This window comes from Nelusetta ayraudi, unplaced genomic scaffold, assembly GCF_046127955.1.
Source record: "Nelusetta ayraudi isolate G7.1 ecotype Tasmania unplaced genomic scaffold, CSIRO-AGI_Nayr_v1 ptg000165l, whole genome shotgun sequence".
In the NCBI taxonomy this organism is placed as follows: Eukaryota; Metazoa; Chordata; class Actinopteri; order Tetraodontiformes; family Monacanthidae; genus Nelusetta; species Nelusetta ayraudi.
Window position 1 is genome coordinate 527,829 of NW_027466215.1, and position 22,201 is coordinate 550,029.

At 47.5% G+C, this 22,201-nt stretch overlaps 1 protein-coding gene across 1 annotated transcript; it reads right to left on the bottom strand.

Annotated features, from left to right (window-relative positions):
* Window positions 1-698: 698 nt before the first annotated feature.
* On the bottom strand, window positions 699-21,538 carry pcnx2 (pecanex 2). Its single transcript, XM_076014100.1, has 40 exons — window positions 21,014-21,538; window positions 19,891-20,093; window positions 19,246-19,363; window positions 19,091-19,130; window positions 18,329-18,834; window positions 18,048-18,242; window positions 16,988-17,476; window positions 16,617-16,794; window positions 16,143-16,296; window positions 15,895-16,037; window positions 15,671-15,749; window positions 15,248-15,380; window positions 15,000-15,142; window positions 14,737-14,890; window positions 14,467-14,499; window positions 13,945-14,116; window positions 13,527-13,637; window positions 13,345-13,436; window positions 13,157-13,266; window positions 12,672-12,783; window positions 12,202-12,294; window positions 11,948-12,098; window positions 11,703-11,844; window positions 11,419-11,596; window positions 10,976-11,084; window positions 10,747-10,876; window positions 10,107-10,165; window positions 9,769-9,984; window positions 9,426-9,679; window positions 8,040-8,273; window positions 7,394-7,497; window positions 6,356-6,500; window positions 6,005-6,235; window positions 5,039-5,196; window positions 4,489-4,605; window positions 2,778-2,956; window positions 2,517-2,683; window positions 1,811-1,885; window positions 1,543-1,719; window positions 699-1,114 (listed from the first exon to the last, which is right to left on the bottom strand). The coding sequence occupies exons 1-40, from the start codon at window positions 21,164-21,166 to the stop codon at window positions 932-934; spliced, it is 6,420 nt and encodes a 2,139-aa protein (XP_075870215.1). The 5' UTR covers window positions 21,167-21,538; the 3' UTR covers window positions 699-931.
* Between the last annotated feature and the right edge of the window lie 663 nt (window positions 21,539-22,201).

A 22,201-nucleotide genomic window follows, 5' to 3' on the forward strand; every position in this document is an offset into this window, starting at 1 on the left:
CTGTGAAACTCCAGAGTGGTTATGTGGATCAAAGATTTCCCTCATTGACATAGTATTGGGGCAAAACGGCAAGAAGGTTGCTGATTTGATTCCGGGCCTGGAGCCTTTCTGTGTGGAGTTTGCATGCTCTCTATTGTTGCATTTCCATTAACACAAATACCTAAATATCGCAATAAAAAAGTGGTCATGGAAAGATGTATTGATATAGACCAGTGGTTCTCAAACAAAATTTGACGTGGCTGTGTCTTGAGGGATCCCGGTGAACCTGCAAGTGGTCCCATGTCTCTATGACAAACTTGACTTTTGACCCCATAGACTTGCATGGCATTAGGGTTAGCGATAAGGCTGGAATTAGGGTTAGGGTTAGGGTTACTGCTGCAATTGGGGTTAGGGTTTCGGGGGTTCCTCATGGGCTAGAAGCCCCAAATTTGACGTGGCTGTGTCTTGAGGGATCCCGATGAACCTGCAAGTGGCCCCATGTCTCTAGGACAAACTTGACTTTTGACCCCATAGACTTATATAGAATATTTTTTTTTTACAAGTAATCAAAGAGAAAAATATAACAACCACTCTTGAGCGCAAACAGCATTGAAATGCAGATTTATCGCAGAATGTTTCGTACCTTGGGGTCTCGCGGGATTTGACGAGAATTACGGTTTATGCGCTTCACACCATTCAATGGAAACACCAGAGATGCATTTTTACTTAAAACACCTTTATTCCACCGGCTGGATCCCACATCACGTTTTTTTTTTGTTTTTTTTCAGGCTCGTTTACATTCAGACCACGTGAGACAGGAGAGGAGGCAGGTCGGTGTGCACAGGTGCTCACTCATACAATCATATGTATGGAAGTGTGTGTGTGTTGGTGTGTGTAACTCTGGCTACAGTCCCTCTCTGTAGACCGTCTGTCTTTCACTGTCTCTCTCTTCTCAGACCGTCTTCTGGTCGCTGGCCTCCGGGGCCGTGCAGGCCGACGCTGACTCCTGCTCCTGGTTCTGGTCTGGTCCCTGACTGCTCGTCTGGTCACCTGACTGCCCGCCACTGCCGCCCTTTACAGTGATGGCGCCGTTGGAATTGCTGCCGTCGATGCTCTCGTAAGGCTCCGATGTCCACTGGAAGACAAGGCAGGCGAGAGGGGGAAGGATCAGTGGGGTTGTTTTTCATGACGATAAGCTGGTTCATCTTCATGAAGATGACATCCCGTTCACGAACCACATGCACATAGAAATAACCAACCAGAGTTCCTGTTTGTAAAAGAAATAAATAAAAAAAAAATACAATAAAAATGATAATAAAATTAAAACAGGGTAATTTAGTCATCCAGGCATTTCATAAGACACCCAAAACAAGAATCAACCTATATCATAGTCAATATTAGAATTTTTAAAGCAGCCCGGTATTGAAAGAAGCTCACCTGACAGCGCGCTTCATATTTCAGTATATAATAAATAATACATTTAGTGAAAGTAAGTTGGGTAGGGTTTTATTAAATTAAACAGGCCTTCAAATTTTATTTTTAAATTATTTTTTTCCCCATCACCTGCGTGGCTCTGCTGCTGGACCTGTGCGAGGGCCCCACGGCGATGTTGACGCTGGACGAGGACTGCGTGTCTGTGGTGTTTCCCCCCTCGGCGGCCGACAGCCCTGAGATGACCAGACCGCTGGAGAAACTCCGCTTCCCAAACAAAAGGCTCAGCGTGGACGAAGACGACGAGACCTGCGGGGAAGAAGAAAAGCACTTCCTGCTTCATGCTCACGCGCAGACGTTTGCGTTTTTCTCTCGTCGGGAGGTGACGATGAAATCGTACCTGACTAGAGCGCTGCTGATGCTGTGCTGTTTGGTGCTGCGAGTTGATCCCACCGGCTCCAGAGTGTCTGGGGACCTGAGGACACCAGACAGAAGGATCCTCTCATCAGGTAAAGGGTCCAGTGTGTAATATTTACAATAGAACAGCATAGAAGCCTTCATTAATCCCACATTTAGGATCCTCATTTGCATAATTATAGTAACTATATAGTGCAAATGAAGGAAAATTATATAAATATTATTAACATATTAATCTTGTTTTGGCTTTATTTCTGATTTTTGTTTTGGTGCAAGCTTAATATACTGCCCATTTATACATTCATTTAAATGTAAAATTTGGTTTTCTACCCTTTGAACAGTTCTTATATATTTATATATATATAAATTTACATAAAATATACATATATATAAGAATGTACATAGATCAAGCTGCCAGCTTGCACTGCCATATTTCTGAGGAAGCTCAGTGTGGACAATCCAGCTGCCTGACAGCACGATTCGTATTTAGGATGGGTGCACAAGCCACCATAGTTCACTGGCAAGCTCAGAGGGGGAGGAAGAGTGAATCTAAAATGATTGATGTCACGGTTTCTTCTTCAGAATCTCCAAATATTACACACGGTCGACATAGAAAGTTGTGGCTGTGTCGGCGTGTGTGTGTGTGTGTGTGTGTGTGTGTGTGTGTGTGTGTGTGTGCGTGTGTGTACCTGGGAGAAAATAGAGGCAATGGATGTGTTAAAGGACAGCTGACTGTTTGACAGACGTTGGACGAGGCCGTGGGCGGAGCCCGAGTCCAGAATGGGTCCTGATTGGCTGCTGACGGGAGGACGCTGGCTCTGAGGCTGCACTGATCGACTCCGGTATTCCCTCCTGGCTGCAGGGGCACACAAGTGGAGCAGAAATACACTGTTTGTGATGCTGCACAGGATTAGGAGTGAAGGAGGCTTTGCCCATTGCTGTGTGCGCACCTGCGTTGTGGTGCCGGTGGCTGTGCGTGGTCCTTGCCCGGTGCTGGTAGAGACTCAGGCTGTTGGACGTGACCGACGACGGCCGGTTGTGGCTCAGCGAGGACGAGCCGCCGGCGCCGCAGTCCACGTCCTCCATGTTGACGCCGCTGTTGCAGCTGGTCAAGTTGTCCTTACGCACCCTAGGAGCATTGAAATATAGAAATAATAATCATAACAATCATAACAAAAAAATGCTCAAATTCATCCATTTACTCTCTGAGTAAGTGCACAAACTGGCATCGAGCCATTAAAAAGTCCAGTGTGGAAAATTTGGCTTGATTTATGATTTTTAAAATGGTAAAAGCTGAACATACAGCCCATAAGTACATTAAGAAACGTGTATACTCGCAGTTCAATAAAACATTAAAGTTATAAAGTGATTTGGTTTTTCTACCATATGATACACATAAGAATATACATAGATGACAGCCAACTGGTCTCGCTCGCAGTTGGCTGTCATCTTGCACCACAATTTTTTAAGGAAGCCGACTGACATTGAACTAAATATGAAACGCACCGTCAGACGGGCTTCCTTAAAAAATGTTACGCACTGGACCTTTAAAGATTCATGCATTAACACTGGTTGAAGGGGCGGGGGGAAAGAATGAAGAGTGAGATTGTTGCATAACTGCGGTTTGCATGTAGTGACACTTCGGTGGTGTCTCACCCTCTAAATTAGTTAAGTGTTCCCCGGCTGACGAGGGAAGCGCCGCTCCTCCGGGCTCTCCCGCTACTTAGTGAAATTACGAGCGACACCTCGGGCTCCGGGAAGACTGAGCAGGATTTGAGTCTAATCTAATGTGAAATTAAACAGGAGTCACCTGAAAGGCTTTTAGCTGCCCTGCAGAGGTTAATGCTGGAGGCTGTGTGATGAGATATGCATGAGAGTGTACGGTCATGTAAAGCAGAGCGGGTGAGAGAGGACACAGGGGTGGACAGGAGTGATGCAGGGGAGGAGGGAGGGAGGGAGGGAACGCCGTCTGCTCAGTGTGCACCCTCAATGTCACTTAACATCTAAAAACAAAATAATAATAATAACTAGGGATGCACCAATACCACTTTTCTTTATAGAACTAGTAGAGTACGAGCACTTGCTTTTCAGCACTCACCGATACTGATACCGAGTACTTATTAAGGCCATTACACATTGTAGAATTACTAAGATTTTTTTACACAGACAATTCTCGTGTTTTTCTAGAACAAGTTTCACTGCAGTACAAACGGAAATGTAATAAAATTGTCATATACATACATATACAACTGGTATCGGTGTTGTGGTATCGGCACGTATTCTACGAGTATAAGCAGAGTACTCAACCCTGGTCTTGGTACCAATATCAGACACTGGTATCGGTACCGATATCGGATACTGGTATCAGTATCAGTGTCAGATACTGGTATTGGTATCGATATCAGATACTGGTATCGGTACCAATATCGGATACTGGTATCGGTACCGATATCGGATACTGTACCAGATATCGGATACTGTCATCCCTAGTGATAACATGCCGTCCCTCTCAGCAACTTCACACAGCACATCATCCCTCCTCTCTCTGCTCAGCACATCATCAGTTTTTTTGTTTCAAGGATGCCGCGTCTGTGTGACATTTTTAAATATCGCGATTGTCTACTAGTACGAGAGATTTTGGTCCATTCATGCAGGACTGACCGGAGCCACTTGGAGCACAGCCAGGAGCGGATGACGTCCAGGCTCAGCGCTCCTCCCCCGATGCCGCGAAGCGTGCGGTGCGTACCCGCGTAGGACGTCGTCAGCGGTGACACATACCTGGGGAGGAATTAGATGGAGACTCAAGGAAGGAAAGCTACTTTTTAATAGGCTATTTTTTTAATTTGAAAGACTGAAATAATTGGCGGGGTAACACGGTGGTGCAGCGGTTAGTGCTGCCAAAATGAACACTGGTGTGGAGTTTGCATGCTCTCCTTGTGTCTGAGTGGGTTCTCTCCGGGTTCTCCGGCTTCCTCCCACAGTCCAAACACTTACATGTGAGGTGAATTGGAAACTCTAAATTGACCGTAGGTGTGCATGAAAGTGTGAATGGTTGTTTTATCTCGACGTGTCCCTGTGAAGAACTGGCGACTTGCCCAGGGTGTCACCCTGCCTTTGCCCTATGACGGCTGGGATGGACTCCAGCAGACCCCCGTGACCCTGAGCTCAGGAATACCCGGGTATTGAAAATAGATGGAGCGGCGCCACCTACATGGGGTAACCCAGCGGCTGGTCGCAGGACGAGTTCACCATGTTCCTCAGCGCCTGCTTGGAGTTCTGGATGCTGCCACGTTCCGGGTTTCTGTTGCGTAAGAAGACCAGCTCCTGCTGCTGGCCGGCCCACAGACCTCGCACACACTCCTTATTGATCTGCAGAGAGGATGGACAGAGATGAGAGAGGAACTATGAGGGTCTCCTGAGTCTGTCAGGTGACGTTGTTCTGCTAAACCTTCCCCTTTTTTTTTTCCAAAGAGCATGCTGGTGACCTCTTGCACTAGTTCAAAATAAATGTAATAAATAAATTTCTTTCTGAAGGTTATATAAGAAGATGGCATGAATCATATCTGCAGGACAAAATACAACCAAGGAACTTAAAAGGGGGTCTGTGTGGAAGCTGTGGTGATTCTTTTTCTGGGCAAACGCTTGATAAGATCTGCCTTTTTAATCTTGCAATGTAAAAATAAAAAGCAAGACAGCAGCAGCAACTCTCCAGGGGAAACACTGTACTGCATTGATTCCGACCTTGTGTTCTATCTTGTGATCCCGTACCAATTTCTATCAAAACATTAAGCAGAGATGAATGGAAATGCACAATCCAAGTGTTTGGGTTAAGTAATGATGTGGAGCGCATGTGCAAAACTGCAAAACAGATGCAAGTCCGTCACATCGGCACCCCCTGATGAGTCCGATCCTCACTAATTTGGAACTCTGATCAAAAATGTGTGACCTTTACAATTACACACACAGAGAAATAAGGGCAGGAACAAACTGTTACTGTTTAAACAATTTGTTGAAACATTCCTGATGTGTGTGCTTTTCTAAATCTGCAAACTCAAGCCAAGACTCTTGATAGCCATCTAGCGTGTGGCCAGCTTGGGGTTTGCAGTTTGCCGCCTATCACTGTCATCTGACACCCACGGACATGCCGCCGCCACCTCCCGACATCCGCTCGACCGACCTTGATGACTTTGAAGCTGAGGTGGCGTTTGTACAGCATGATGATCTTGTACTCGTCCGTGCCGTCGTCGATCATGTGCCTCAGCGTGAGCAGCGTGTCGCGGCTGGACAGCACCGCCTTGCGCCAGGCGGGGTCGCTCTCGTGGCAGATGACCAGGCTGCTGCGGTAGTTGGTGATGGCCTCGTACAAGATGGAAGCCTCCTCCGTCTCCTCCAGACAGGTGAAGTGATCCTGGAAGTTGAGTTTTGTAGTAAATGTGTCACAAATATCTGTGTGATTCACTGTTGAAGTGAAAATGTGAAACATGACAAATGTAAAGACAAGGGGACAAGGCAACTGTCTTTCCCCTACCTGATGCAGTTTGAGGCTCATTCTGACTGCAGGTGCCACCACCTTCTGCAGGAGGTCCAGGTCGGCAAAGACCCACTCGTCTTTGGTGGCGATGCGGAAGTCGCCTTTAAACAGGGTGTTGAAGCCGTACAGGAAGGATTCCAGGCTGGGAGTAAGCACACAGTCCAGAGGGCAAACGGAAAGAGGACAAGTTAAAAGTTAAGTGTGTAATATTTTAATTACAAATTACAAATTTTACACACTGGACCTTTGAGTGTGAAACACATTTTTGGACAATCTACATGGGTTAAGGCAGTCACGCCCCACCTTGGAGGAAGAAAATTTTCCATGCCCCCATTTCGAAGCCCCAAATTTGACGTGGCCGTGTCTTGAGGGATCCCGATGAACCTGCAAGTGGTCCCATGTCTCTAGGACAAACTTGACTTTTCACCCCATAGACTTGAATGGCATTAGGGTTAGCGATAAGTCTGGAATTAGGGTTAGGGTTAGGGTTACTGCTGGAATTAGGGTTAGGGTTTCGGGGTTCCTCATGGGCTAGAAGCCCCAAATTTGACGTGGCTGTGTCTTGAGGGATCCCGATGAACCTGCAAGTGGTCCCATGTCTCTAGGACAAACTTGACTTTTGACCCCATAGACTTGCATGGCATTAGGGTTAGCGATAAGTCTGGAATTAGGGTTAGGGTTAGGGTTACTGCTGGAATTAGGGTTAGGGTTTCGGGGGTTCCTCATGGGCTAGAAGCCCCAAATTTGACGTGGCTGTGTCTTGAGGGATCCCGATGAACCTGCAAGTGGCCCCATGTCTCTAGGACAAACTTGACTTTTGACCCCATAGACCTGCATGGCATTATAAAGCTACTGCTGCCCCCTAGTGGTGCAAATGATACAGACAACAATAAAAGACCTACATGCAGAATCAATTATATTTTACAAGTTAATGAGTCATTTTATATTGTCAGGGAAACTGGAACCTCTACCACAGTATGATGAAACAAGATAACATTGAGACACGCTGCCCATCGGTGTGAGCTCACGGCTCACCTGTTGGACATGTTGTGTGACGCCGTGCCCAGAGACCTCCTGCCCAGGACGGAGAGAGCGTAGCACAGGGTCACCAGAGGAGAGTCCTCGTCGCTGTCCACCGGCTGGGCGAGGGCAAAGCACACACAACAGTTGTGCAATGTCAACAGTCGTGAGAATTCACAAAATTAAATTCACAGGGTGTGTCCAAACTTTTGACTGGTAGTGTATGCATTGTAATTAATGATACTAATCTATCTCTTGTTTATCCAACTTTACAAGGTTGGATAAACAAGAATTTTAGACCCAGCTCAACAAGCTGTGTTAAATTTAGAACAGGCCTGCAGGGGGCGACTCATTTGGTTCTTGGGGGGCTTGTTGGTGACCCCTGCTTGATAACAAAATGTGGGGATTGTAAAGATTTTTTTTGGCATGGGTAAATCTCAATAATGGGCCATTTTAAAAGGTCTGACAGTATGAAAAAAGTATTTTCTGTAATATTTGGTCATGGGTCATGTCTAACACAGACTTTAAGTTGAGTTCAGTGTTTGTCGTGTGCCTCCCTGTTATATTTCCCTTTGTCATGAGCCAGTTTGTGCCTTCAGAGTGTTATTCCACTGACCGAGTGTACATTTGTTTGGTTGAGATGTGTGAGTGTGACCGGTACCGTCTCCATCTTCCCGGCGCAGTGCTGGATCCACTCCAGGTAGACGTTGCAGAAGCTGGCCCGCGTCACCCCCTGCAGGCAGTGCACGTAGTCCTCATCGATCTTCACGCTGAAGACCTGCGGGTCGCGCTCGATGTGGTGCCACTTGGTGTAGGACTGCAGTGTCTCCTGGATGGTGGCGTCCTTGAGCCAGGTGGACAGTTTCGGTGAGTGGATCAGAAAGTAGATGATGCTCTGAGCGGAGAGGGAAGTGGGGGAAAAAAAAGACTCTTTCGATTAAAACTGTTCAGTTCCAGTATTACTGCCTGTTGATGTCAGCTGGAGGGTGTGGGAGTGTTTCTGTGAATAAGAACAGTTTGTAGTTTCGCTGGTGACCCTTTCACCAGTTTATGAATGTTTTAAAACCACAACTGATTCACCATCCAAATGCTCAGCGAGGGGAAAAGCAGTAACGTGCGCTGCAACTCAGAGGCTGGACTTTCTGCTGGCCGGCTGTCAATCATAAGAATGATTAATGCATCAGGCACTATGAAGAGTATTCAATTTTTGGGACTTGACTTGGAGAATATATAAAATCATGACATACTAATCAAGTTGCATTTCAATGACTCATAATTGGAGCAAGTTATTTTGACTTGAAACCACAAACTGAAAATAGTTTGATAAAGATTTGGGGGATTTAGTGCCTTTACTTTTTGCACAACAAATGAGCAACATAGTCCAAAATACAGTACGTGTGTGTTTACTAAAACCATTCATTAAGAACTAGTCATACTCAAAATTAAATCAATTGCTTTAAACAATAATAAAAACTATACAACTCAAATAAAATGACAAAAAGATTTTAACATAAGACAAAATAAATACAGTTCAAGTTTAAGAAACAGTACCATTGCTGGACAGTAAGACAGACAAGTATGAGAAATGAATACACCAAAACCAATGATGTTTCCTTAAATATGAGTATTTGAGTATTTATACGATAATTTGAGAAGAAACATGAAGTGGTTTCATTTTATACACACGTGCCGATACAGACACAACTTTATTTGTTGACCCGAATTAAAGGCTACATGTGTAATATTTGGAGATTTTGAAGAAGAAACAATGACATCAAGTGGTAACATTTTAGATTGCAGCATCTTTTACTCTCATTCCCCCTCTGAGCTCGCCAGTGAACTACAGTGGCCTGCGTGCCCAAACCGAGATCCCTCATCCACCTTTTTCTTCGTTGGTTTATTTGAGGACGCCAGTGTTTGACCTAATTACGAAATGTGCCGTCAGGCAGCTGGATTCTCCACACTGGGCTTTTACCAATATAGAAATTGTGTCATCAGGCCAAATATTACACACTGGATCTTTAAAAAAAAAAACGCGCACACACACCTTCAGGTAGTAGGTGATGAGCAGTTTCCGGAGGTCGTACACCTGCAGCATGGTGGCGGCGTTGTTCTCGCTGATGCTGTAGCCCTCCAGCAGGTACTTGGTGGCCATCACCTCCCAGGCCAGCCAGCGCAGGTTGAAGGCTGCGTTGCACGACAGCATGTGCGGCAGGTGCCCCGGCTCGCAGCAGCAGCAGGCGTCGTCCTCCTCCACCCCCTCCGTGATGGCCTCCACCTCTCGCTGCTGACAGTACGTGCCTGGAAAGTTGAGAGTTGACAGGTCAGATCAGACAGCCGGCCAATCAGCTTTGCTGCTGTCTTTTTGTTCACGTGAGTGACGGCGGCACCTCTGAACTCCAGACCCCTCAGCTGGAAAGTGACCAGGCCGTTTCCGATCTCGATGAGGTGGACCAGGGCGTTGAGGTAGTCGGACGCCAGGATGAAACAGTCCCCTGCGCTGTAGTTCCCCCATCGGCCCAGCATGAGGTCGCCGCACAAGGAGTGCTGCAGCGAGCGGGTCAGGTACTCGTAAAAGATGGAGTTCAGGTTGCTGTCGTCACAGCCTGCAGGGGAGAACAGAGAAGAAAACGTTGCGATTTGATCTTCGTCTGCCTTCTTCATCCTGCCTCTAAAACAAACTTGGATGTGGGGGAGAGAAAAAGGAGCTTTACTAATATTGACTCACCTGTCTCCTTGTCCACTTGGGACACCAGCCGGCTGTTGGAGTTGTCAATACGCTTTGTGCTGCGCAGGAAGAAAAAGTCTGTTTAAACAAAAAGTTGGCACACTGGAAAATACACAACATTTTCTGCTGTGGTTTCAGAGATTAAATACAGTGAGCTAAACATTGGACAGACTGCTCAAACCTTGTGTCTCTCAGATCAAATCCATTTTAATCTGTACAAAAATATTAGGCCCGGCAAGATGCTCACCTTCATTTTATTTTTATAGATTTAAAGCTTCAATATTTTAAGAGCACTGTAAAATCTGCAGAATTTGTTATTTTCGTCACAGCACCAATGCTGTTGTTTCAGTTCTTTTATAGACGCAGACCGGCCTAAATATAACAGCTGTGCGCTGCACATTAAGTTTGCACGGCTGAGCTGGAGGATTATTTTTAGAGAACTCTCAGCGAGATGTAATACACTCCCTCCCATCCCATCAATAAATCAGCAAGGCACAACAGAAAAGTCGTGCCATGTCAGGGTGACACGGAAGGGTGACGAGCGTTCCGTCTCACCCGGCGGCCTCTTTGCTTCGGTAAAGTCAGACACAGCTGTATGTCACGTGAAGAATAATACACAACACTGTTCTCTGGGCCTCACTTGTAGTTGCGCTCCCAAAACTTGATGGGCCGCGGGTACGAGGAAATGAAGATGGCGCTGCCCAGGAAGGGAGCCAGCGGAGTGTAGAAAACAGTGGTGAGCAGAGTCTGCAGCAGCAGCATGGCTGAGTCTGAAGGCACGCAGTCAAGGTAATGTGATAACGGCAAGAGGGAGGCTGGGGGGGACACAAACACACGCAAACACCGTGCGGACGGGCGGGAAAGGATACGAGGCACGGCGAAGGGCTGGGCGAAGGCGTGGAAGGCACTTCCCCAGGCGATCTGCCAGGGAGCGATGTAGACCAGGATGAAATGGAGCTTCAGCAGGAGCTCACGCATCTGAAACAAACACAGACAGCAAGAAAGATAAGCTTCCAAACATGCAGAGATGAAACAACATATAGTAAAGCATTACAACAAAGGTAAAAACCTTTGTTTAAAACACATTTTATTGTTTCCTACTTAGTTCCGTGCGTGTTCATATGTAGTTTTGATACCTTAAGCGAGAAACTGCAACGCCAATAGTGATGAGAATGAAAGAAAAGCCATTAAATTCATAGGGAGCGTCCGAAATGCTCCTCGACTGAAATTTCATTTTGAACGCTAAAGTCAGACTAAGTTCTTCGAGACACTAATCAAGACATGCATCCACGAACGTGCGCTCTTGTCCAACCTTGTGAAAGAGGATGCTCATGATGAAGAAGTCCAGCAGGAAGCTCTCCGAGGCGTGTGGACAGTCGAAGTGGAAAAAGACCAGCGTGAAGAGCAGGGTGAGGAACTGGAAGCTCGGGTCGCAGAAGGACGAGCGCAGCAGTTTCAGTCCGGCGACGGTGGTCAGCAGGACGTCGCAGCTGGAGGCGGAAGCAACAGGAGCGATGATCGTTAACCACACACACACACACACACACACACACACTAATGTGAAGGTGATGCTGCCCGGTCTTTGAGTCCACCTACTGGATTCCCAGCTTCTTGCGGTGGCTGAGGGCGAAGCCGTCGTTAGTGAGCGCGCTCAGCACGATGGCCGGATACACCACGTATTTCTCGAAGCACAGCAGGCCCACGTAGAGCCGCTCAAACCACATCAGCACAGCGTCCTCTGCAGCAAGGACAAGAAAGACAGAGAAAAGATGCTCTTCTCAGTTCATTTTAACTCTGTGAGGGAGGCAAAAATGATACTTTTGATGACGTCGGGCACCGACCCCTGGGTTCGAACTGATGGTACTCCTTGGTTTTGAGGACGGGATGGGAGATCCACAGCCACGGGTGATGCTTCCTCAGCTGGGGGATCAGGTAGTGCGTCACCAAGCCCACCGTCGCCGCCAGAGCGTACAGCACGATGGTCACGAAGGGCTGCAGACAGAGTCACGATTCCATGACAGAAGCAGCGAGGTTAGCAGCAGAGGGAGAGGAGGAGGAGAAGAAAAACAGCACATTGTAAAAAGGAGGAACTCACCTTCAGCGAGAGAAAGACGGTGCTGGCGGTGATGGCGAAGGTGAGGATGTAGGCAACAGAGCAGACGATGACGTCCGACAGCAGGATCTCCTTCTGCAAGGAGTTCCATGAATCATGTCATGAATAATCCACACTAAACAAACACATTTGTCAGAATTATTCAGCAGAGCCGCCCCTGAACAGCGGGGGGAGCTCCACAATCCCCATTAATACTGGAAGAGGCAGCGGGAAGCTTGTTTTCTCGCGGCGTTCGCACGCGTGATAGTCTCGCAGCTCCGGCGTATCAGGAGAATTGATTCTGTGCTTGTAATTACTGTTCGCGGAGACCCAAACAGGACTCTCGGCTGCTGCAAAACCGTAAAGCCACTGGTGATGAAGCACCTGATGGACGGAAGTCGCAACAGCGTGCGTCTAAGCTCGTTCGAATTTAACCACTCAGCTATCCATTGTTATAAGGCCGTGAAATTCACCATAGAGTTCTGCAGCTTCTCGGGCAGAGGGTCTTTACTCTCAGCATCCTCCTCCTCCTCCTCTTCCTCACTCTCCCCCAAAGCCGGCATTACCTTGGACTTGATCAGGGATCTGTAGGGAAGTCACATGTGTAGCGAGAGCATCTCATTGGATGAGCAATTGAATCTTTTGCGGCACAAGCCCATGCAAACAAAAGGGACGAAAATAAAACTTCTTAGAAGTTATTAGAAGCTGCTGGATTAATAGCCTCCATATGAAAATTTTAATACTGACGCAAATTAGCTTTATGCTAGAATTGGGCACATTTACATATTTTTTTTTTTTTTTTGGAAAAATGTCCATTAATGTACATTGTCCCTCTTTATTAAATAAAAAAAAGAAATCATAGAAAAACTGCAGAGTTGCTTTAAACCTCTAATGTATCTTAAACAAGCAGCGCTGCTTAGATGGTGCCACGTGCACGCATGCGGACACCAATACTCACAGTAGCACAGAGGGGTCACTGCTCTGCCGGCTGAGGTGGTAAGAGAAGACCACAAGCAGGCCGCAGAAACCAGAGAACAGAGCCGGCGTGTGCTGCTCATCCCACGGCTCCTGCAAACACACACACACACACACAGAGTCAGGTATTCACAGTCACTATTATTGGGGTTACCTGAGGATAATTTGTACCTTCAGAGCTCCAAAGCAGAAACCGTAGAGCAGAGACAAAGCGATCAGGCTGCGTAGGATGCTGTAGATCGCCGAGACGAGACTCGTAGCAGCTGAGACATGAGTTCAGAATGAAAAGAGATGTCAAAACATATATACATTACATGTAGACACAACCTGAGGCAACACCTTAAATGACTAACCTGTCCCTCCAAAAAAGTGCATGTCAATCTGCTCCAGCAGGTAGATGGTGAAGGTGTTGATCTGAGGGAAAAATCCCACCAGGAAGGTGAGCGGGAAGCAGTAGGTGAAGCCTGTTGGATTTCACAAAGAGTAAGACAGTTTCTCAGCATCTGTCAAGGTCACTCAAATTTTGTTTCCCGGTCTGCCCGAACAAAAGTTAGTGGGCTTAGTGCAGTGGTTGTCAAACTTTCTCTGTCACGCCCCACCTTGGAGGAAGAAAACTTTTCATAGCTAGAAGCCCCAAATTTGACGTGGCTGTGTCTTGAGGGATCCCGATGAACCTGCAAGTGGTCCCATGTCTCTCGGACAAAGTTGACTTTTGACCCCATAGACTTGCATGACATTAGGCTAGTGTGTGGGAAGTGATCCATTCCGTACCCACGAGCAGGTCTCGTATGAAGTGCAGCGCGTCATGGCAGACGATGGTCACTCCGTACAGGGTGGAGACAGGCAGGTCCTTACTCCTCAGCAGCTGCTCCAGAAACCAGATCAGGGTGCAGAAGATGCAGAAGTAGGCCGCTCGGCTGTAGGCCACCAGCTGATTGTGACCCTGGAGAAACACGTGAACGTGCACAACTCAAGTAACTCCGGTTCAAAGAGGTCATATCTTCCACAGCCTTTCTGATGTGGCACATTTAAAGGTACGATACGGTACAAGACAAAGATACAATAAAAAGTAACTTTATTCTTGTTTTATAACTATTTATTTCTTTGTCCTGTCAACAAACTGCAGAGATAAGAATACGAATGGAGCCATATACCAAAGGCAACATAGACCAGCTAAGTTTCTCAACTCGTGGTAAGTATGAAGACATCTACTTGTTTCTTTTTTTGTTTTTAGAATTCTGGAGAAGGCAATATTGAAGTAAGTCAGGATATCCTCAGAAAAGTTAAACTCACATGTGTCGGTGAAGCTGCGTCTGGTTGAACACTCTGAAGAAAAAAAGATGACGGAAAAAAGTTATAAATTGCCAGGAGCAAGAAGAAGGAGAAGTCACAAAGGAAGAACCTTCTAGCTCCTCAACCAACAGTTGCAGTAGTACACAAAATTTCCAAGACTGTCTTCATAGATATTTACATAAAGAAGCAGTTGAGGGGGTGCAGCCAATCAAGCGGCCGCTGATTCTCACTCCAATCCACTGAGATTCTATATTTAGCTTTTTTTTTTACCTTCAGTAGGGAATACTGGCAGCTGGCAATGACGAGGCAGAACTGGAAAACCCAGAAGTCTTTGAAGCAGCCGTGGTTGAGAAGCACAAAGCCAAGAAACGAAACAAGGAAGGCCATAAAAACCGCAACCAAGTTCTCCAACACTTCCTGGTTCCTGGACAGAAACACACACACGCGCACACACATGGGTTTCAGTGTCAGTATATTTGCACAAGTACGAATGCCACACAAAGTTAGCTGCACTGAAAGAAAAATGGTCTCACCTGTCCAAGAGGGCCAGCAGTGTGAGTCTGTCGTATAAAATGTTGATCCACTTCCCGGGATAAAGTCTGAGTTTGTAATAAATCTTCCTGGTCGGCTTCTCCTGAGTGGATGTGTCTGACGAGTCGTCCAACGAGTCCTCTTCCTGATGCGAAAAACAACATTTATTTTTCTCCGTTGCTGTTTCGCAGACTGTTTCCGACGCAAATATTTCCAAATCAATGATCATTGATGAAAATCTGATTGGAACCTGGAAGATCTCAGGGTGCGTCCTGCGTGGCCGGAGCCGGTGTGCAGGGATGATGCGACGCTGGAACGGGCAGTCGGTGTGTCCGCCCAGGCCGTCCTGACACTCGGAATTGGAAGATGTTGACAGCAGGTCGCTAAGGGGGAGCAAAGATGCAGGTTCAGATCGGTGTGGACCATGATAGAATAGAATAGAATAGAATAGAATAGAATAGACTTAATAGATCCCATAAGGGGGAAATTTGTGGTGTTACGCAGCAATGGATAGACAAGACAGTAACAGTATCAATGTTATGTGGATTAGGATGGGAGATTGTATGAACCTCAGCGATGATGGGAGGCGCTTAAACGCTGCAGGTAGCGTAAAAATATACTAAATAAAGAGGGGAAATGGGGGGTGGGGGAGGGGGGTGAAAAGGAGTTTTACCACATGTTCCCTGTGATGAGCTCTGCTCCCAGCGGCAGGTTGAGAGCTCTCTCTGCGTAAAGTTTTCTCGGCCTGTCCCCTGGTGAGACAAAGTTTTCTTGTTATTACGTAGGCTGGGGTGCTTTTTTTTCAAGCATTACAGACACAACACAACATCTTGCAGTTATTCCGCTGAACCTCCCGCACAGGATGCGCGTTTTGCAGCACGTTGCCGACTCTCTTACGGTGCACGGTGTGGAAGGTGTAGGCCTCTTCTTTGTTGGTGGCTTCCGGCCTGCAGATGACCTGCAGCATGGAGCTCTCCGACTGAGAGGTTTGCGAGGGCAGAGAATCGTAATCCGGGTCCTTCTCTCTGTCCGTCTGAGGGCTGCACGGACAGATAGCACCATCAGCCGGAGAAGATACCCGGGGCTACAACTGCACACACGGGTATCGATGGTGTAAATGTTTGTGCGCACGTGTGTGTATTGACCTGTCGGGGGAGACGATGGGAATCTGCGGGGCCGGTGTGGCCTTCAGTGTGTCAGTGAGGAGACTTTTAGGTGGTTTGGGTCTCTCTGGCTTGTTGTCGCTGTTGTTTTCTTCTTTTGGCAACTCATCTGCTCTGGAAGTCGCATTTGGAGTCGCTGAAAAACCGGTGCATGAATACATAGAATGGTGCTTAGTTTGTTTTCATCTGTTTTTTGTAAACAACTTCAGGATTTATAGATGATTTTGTCCAAAGGAATGAACTTTAGTGAAGAGAAAATGTCTCAAAATGAAGTAGTGATGAACAGGAGTTGCAGAGTCATACATTTCTTCTACTTGAAGCAGTGCCAAAGCCATTATCTACAGCAGTGGAGTATTCAGTAGAAATCTCAGCTGATGACGCTGCACCAAAGTGTGTTTCCTCCACGTCCTGTAGATCTCGCAAAGATGCAATTGAATAAAGGAGATTGAGATTCACCTTCTTCAGCAGCTTCTGCCTGCTCAGCGTACTGCGGCCCCCGGTCCTCCTGCGTGCTGGACCCTGCCGCCCGGGTGCTGAGGGAGCCCAGCAGGGACACAAACTCCAGGAAATTGGATTCGTTGGGAATTTGTCCCTCCTTCGCCTCGAGATCTGACTTGGAACTTGTCATGGTGGTCTGCCAAAGACACAGAGGAAGCGGATGGGACGGGATGTGTAGATGGGAGATGAACAGTCAATCAATCAATCAATCACTCAATTAATTTTTACTTGTATGACGCTAAATGACATCCAGAGGGTCAGAGGTCATCGGCTTTGACTGGTTGAGGTGAACGGAATAAACAAACAGGGGTGAAAAGCGGCTGTCATACTGTGTTATGCGCTCGGTCCGAGAGCAGCACGGCGTCTTTCCCGCTGTCCATGCTCAGGCCGCGGATGTGAGTCCTCCCTCCGGGCCCGTAGCGGGCCAGAGCCAGCGGCAGGCGCAGGAAGCCGTGCACGTCTGCGTTGGGCTCCAGGGGGTCGGTGTCGTCCAGGTGGGAGCGGACGTCGATGCCCGACGAGCTGTTGTCGTTGGTCAGCTGAGGGCTGAGCGGCGCGCCGGGCCTCTGCTCGGCCTCCGAGTCCTCGGAGCTGACCGTCTCCCGGCACAGGTGGAACTCCTGGCTGTGGCTGGTGGTCTGCCTCAAGGTGACGGTGGCGTCCTCTTCCTCCGAGACCGTGGCCTCCTCCGCCATTTCCACTTCCTCTTCTTCATCCTCTCCCTCTCGGTCGTCCCCCTCCTGCTGCTTCTCTTCCTCTGGGGAATCGAAGGTGATGACGGGGATCTTGATGTGACACTCTCCGGCATCTTTCTGGGCCTTGACAAGACGTAACAACAATAGTCAATCGGTTTCAACATGGCCAAGAGATGATGTCAGATGTCAGGTAGTGCATCTAGAATATCAACCTGGAGATGGAGAGATGATGAATGCTATAGTTAAGAGTTTGTTTTTTTCTGTTTTTTGCATTAACAGCAACAATGCAGACAGTAACCAGAGTCATTTAAATCCTTGGAGAAGAAGAACCAAAATATAGATTCCAGTTCAAACCCACACACTAATCAGCTTCTAGGGCTGCAGTATGTTATTTAAACGCAGAAGTACTTAGGGTTTTATAATATAACAAGTATGAATAGTCATATCGTGTCGAAGATGAATAGATTAAGGTTGTTGATAGAGTTTGAGTATTCAATGAATGTAATTGGATGTTATTTACTACTCTGTTCACTCGATGTCAGTTCCCCTTGTGAATGAGGGCAACGTTTCAAGCCTTTTCTGTCACTATTTTCTGTGAAAAAAACATTTGATTGCAAATTTCATTCATAAAAACACTTGAGTTTCGGCGTCACAAGCAGGCGTCCTTGAACTCCAACTCTCCAGTGGTCCTCACCTGTGCGTTCTCCAGAAGGCTCTGCTTGACGCTCTCCTCCAGCCGAGCGGCAGTCTGGGGGTCGCAGCTCATGGTGATGATGATCTTGACGGAGTCGCTGTCGTCCAGGCAGGCCGACGTGGGCGCCGGGCCCGAGTTGTCCACCAGAACCACCTCGATCTCATCGGAACAGTAGGTCTCCTCCACGACGTCGGCCTGGGACACAGCGATGGATGTTCTGCCCGTCCGTCTCACAAAGATTGACATAAATACTTCTATTGGCGTTTGTGTTTCAGGCTTACCTGTGCTGGGAGTTCTGGGATGTCTATGAGCTCATCCTGGAAGTCCTGAGGAGTGTCCAGTGAGTTGTTGTTGGCATCAGGAGGCTCTTTACGCTCCTCGCTCTCCTCCTCATTCTCGACATCACTTCCTCTGGACAGAGGCAGACCCTCATCAGCGTCATCCTCATCCTTTCTATCTTCATGCTCCCTCTCTCCCTCTGCTCCATTCTGTTCCAAGTCTTTCTCCATCATGGGTTCCTCCTCTATCTCCTCTTTGCCCACCGCAGCCACCAAGTCTTTGTTCTCTGATCCTTCTTGCACAGCAGCAGTCTCAGTAACATCTGCGTCTGTTTTCTTGGCACTGTTTTGAGATCCAGGCCGCGTCTCGTCTCTCTCAGCCCGCGACGGGGGCCTCTGCTGGGCCTGCAGCAGGGGAGCGGCCTGGTCTGGGTTGGGGCTGGAGAAGTCGTCAGGAGAAGGCTCTGGGCTCAGGTGCTGTCCTCCGTCAGCAGGTTTCTCCTCATTTCCTGATAACAGCACAACATATTGCATGTTATGATACAAAAAGCTGAACGTGGAGCTGAAATTTGCCATCGGTGCAAGCTGAAGAATCATACAACAATCCTTCAGATAGATGCAGACAAGTGTAAAACTAACACATCTTTACTTCAGACTCTCTTTACTTTCCGTACTTCTACTTTGACATATTCACATTTTCCCCCTTTATTTAGTTGCTCATCTGCATTGCAATCAAACCCCGAGAGAGCGAGAGACAGCCATCACCTTCTGCTGTCTTGGCCACCTCGTCTGACTTTGAGCAGTCCTGCATGGAAGAGAATCCAGGAACACACGCCGTTTAAAACACAAGGGCGCCATGTAGGTCGACTGTCGCTGTACGTTCACGCTGGCCGGCGTCCAGCCGTTAATTTGCCACTCACCACGCCGATCAGTCCCGGGTCGGTTTCAGTCTGCTTCACCGTCACCTGGATCACTGAGCTGGGTCGCTTCCGAGCCAGCATCATCATGGCGACGCTGTCGGGGACGGTGCTGCTCTTCCTATCGGGCAGCCAGGCGTCAGACAAGGAATAAATGAGGTGAATTATGGGATTGGGGACGTGGGGGCGCAAAGAATTTACATCAACACCCTGCCAATCAATACACCATTTTTATGAAGAGTCATCTGCCATTCACATCCAGCCTCCTGTGTTTTCTGAGGACTAAAATAAGCAGGTTGAGGGAGGAGGAACTAAATATAATTGTGTGTCTGGACTTTGGCTGTTTCATCTCTTGGATGAGAGCTTCAAAGACAAAAAAAAATGGAGATGAAGAGACGAAGTCACTCTGAGAGGAAATGAAATGCACGTTTTTTTTTGTTCCTTTGTTTCTCTGCAGGCTGAGTGTGTCAGGCTGACTGAAAATCACTGGCAGCCCTCATTAGTTTTGTTCAGTCAGTCCATCTGTATGACAATGTGACACTGAAATGATTGCTGATTTGTGAAATACACATTGAATCAATAAATGGACTGTATTGGTATCTAAAAATTAGTTCTTTATGTAGTACATGCAAACAGAGTGTCACTCACCTGATGTTGGCGGGCAGGCAGGAGTCAGAGGCGTTGCTCTTCTTCTCCGGAGCCTTGCTGAGGTCTGAGAGGCTGCTACGGACCACCGCCTCGCCCTCGTCGAACATCAGGTGAAGTCGATAGTTGGCTGCCTTGATGAGGATGAAGAACACGGTGACGGAGGTGCAGTAGATGCTCAAAGCCATGGTGGTAGGCGGCAGAGCCTGTGGAGAGGAGGGAAGAATGAAGAAGGGTTTCATCACAGCTCGTTTTTAGTTGGGTTTTTTTTTTTTTTGGTGGGGAGGGCGGGGGGGGGCATTGCCTGGTGCCACACCTGTAAAAAAAAATTTAATAAATAAAAATTTAGATCGTATACATTATTTTTCAAAGGTATTTAATAAGTGACCTTTGAGATCTCCCTTTCTCAGATTAACGGCTTATTATGCACAAGCGCCAAGTGGCCCACAAGCAAAGAGCAGGAAGCTTGAAGAAGATCTGCATTGGGGTGATTCATGAGTCACACAGCTCTTTCTCAATGATACATTTCAAGTATAAAGATATGTTATGCTATGCAGATTTTGTATATTTATCCCCCTATTATGCAGACGTTTTTGTTAACTGGTGTAAAAATAGAGAAATGACTCCTACATCATTAGAGCCCTTTAGAATCTCTTTTCTGATGCACGACGTGTAAAATTGTCTGCATTATTTATTTATTTTTCGGCCACGCGTGCTTTTACCACAAAACCACGAGGTTCCAAAATGAAATAAACGCTGACTGTGTCGCGTCCGTAGCCCTGACGTACAAACGTGTGTGAGCCACACTTCCTCTCCTCCTGTATTTCTCTCCCACTCCCACATCCAGGAGCAGCCATGCGTTCCGTCACCGACAGAATACTGCGACAGTTGTTTCCCCCTCCTCATGCATCCCCCTCGGTGACACGGAGACAATAAGGGATGAGCCACCGCTGCACGTTTATTCCATGGAAGCAGGAGGGGGGGAAATGGGAGGGGGACTGGGAGGATGGGGAAAAAACACAATGTTTCCAATGTGGGTGTCTTGAGGACATCACACCAGGGGCTGCGGCCTTGAACGTCACGTAAAGCGATCACATGAAGGAGTGGGGGGGGGGAATCCACTCACCAGATGAAGAGACAGGGGCAACATCAGGAGGAATATCCACAGATAGAGATGGCATGAGTTGTTGAATTTGCCCTGGTCCGGGTCGTGGTACCAGCCCCCGGTCAGGGATGCCCACACTCCCTGGCGCAGGGTCTGCACAACCTGGGAGCCCATCTCTGCCCCGGCGTCTTCCTCTCCGTCCCCGCTCAGGTTGTCGACGGATGATGCCTACCGCTGCTGCTGCTGCTGCCGCCGCCGCCGCCGCTGATGATGATGCTGCTGCTGCTAAAGAGGGGGCTACAATGGAGCGGGTCTCCTCTAACGCATGCCGCTTGTCGCTACGCCTCCATGTTGGGGGCGATGCAGAACGGCTGCTCCCTTCTCCGTCATCACGCCTCCTCGGCTGCCCTCGTCCGCTCGTCCTCTGTCGTTTCCCGGCCCTGCGTCGAGTCTCCCATCGCTGCTCCCGCGGTCCTCATTCCTCCTTCCTTCCTGCAGCCCAGCCCCTCAGCTCGTCCCGGTCGTCTCTGTTGCTCCTCCGCTCTGCTGCTGCTGCTGCTGCTGCTGCCCGTACAGATGCGCAGCAGCTCCGACCGCCTCCCACTCTCTCCTCCCCACCTCCCACCCGCCTCACCTCCCTCCTTCCTCTCTGCCCTATTCTTATAATGAGACTGAATGATTCCCACGAGTTGTCCCGCATCCAGTATTCATAACGTATGGCCTTCGTTCGTATGTGATGCATTTCCGAATTTAAGCCCAACCCCTCAATGCTTTGGCAGACATATTAGTGACAAAACGTAATTTTAAAAATATCTATCTATCTATCTATCTATCTATCTATCTATCCACATATTTGTGTCTATATTATAGAGTCGTATTTACGCTGCTATTCAGATTATTTTCATCTCGGATGTCCCATCTTTATGTCACTAACGACATTGATGCCTATGTCAGATGACTTTACACGTAAAATATTCAGCCACGTTCGTAATGCCTTATTATTAAAAAAAAAAAAAAACAACAACAACAACAACAACAACAACAACAACAACAGTAAAAACAGTATTTGATGGATTAAGTTCATTACGTCTTTCCTTACCTTGATCTTCTGTGGTTTATAAGTATAGAATTATATGTATATGTGAAATAATCAACAACACATGTCTGTAAAATGAGAAACCATAAAAGATTTAAGTCAAAAGAGTATCT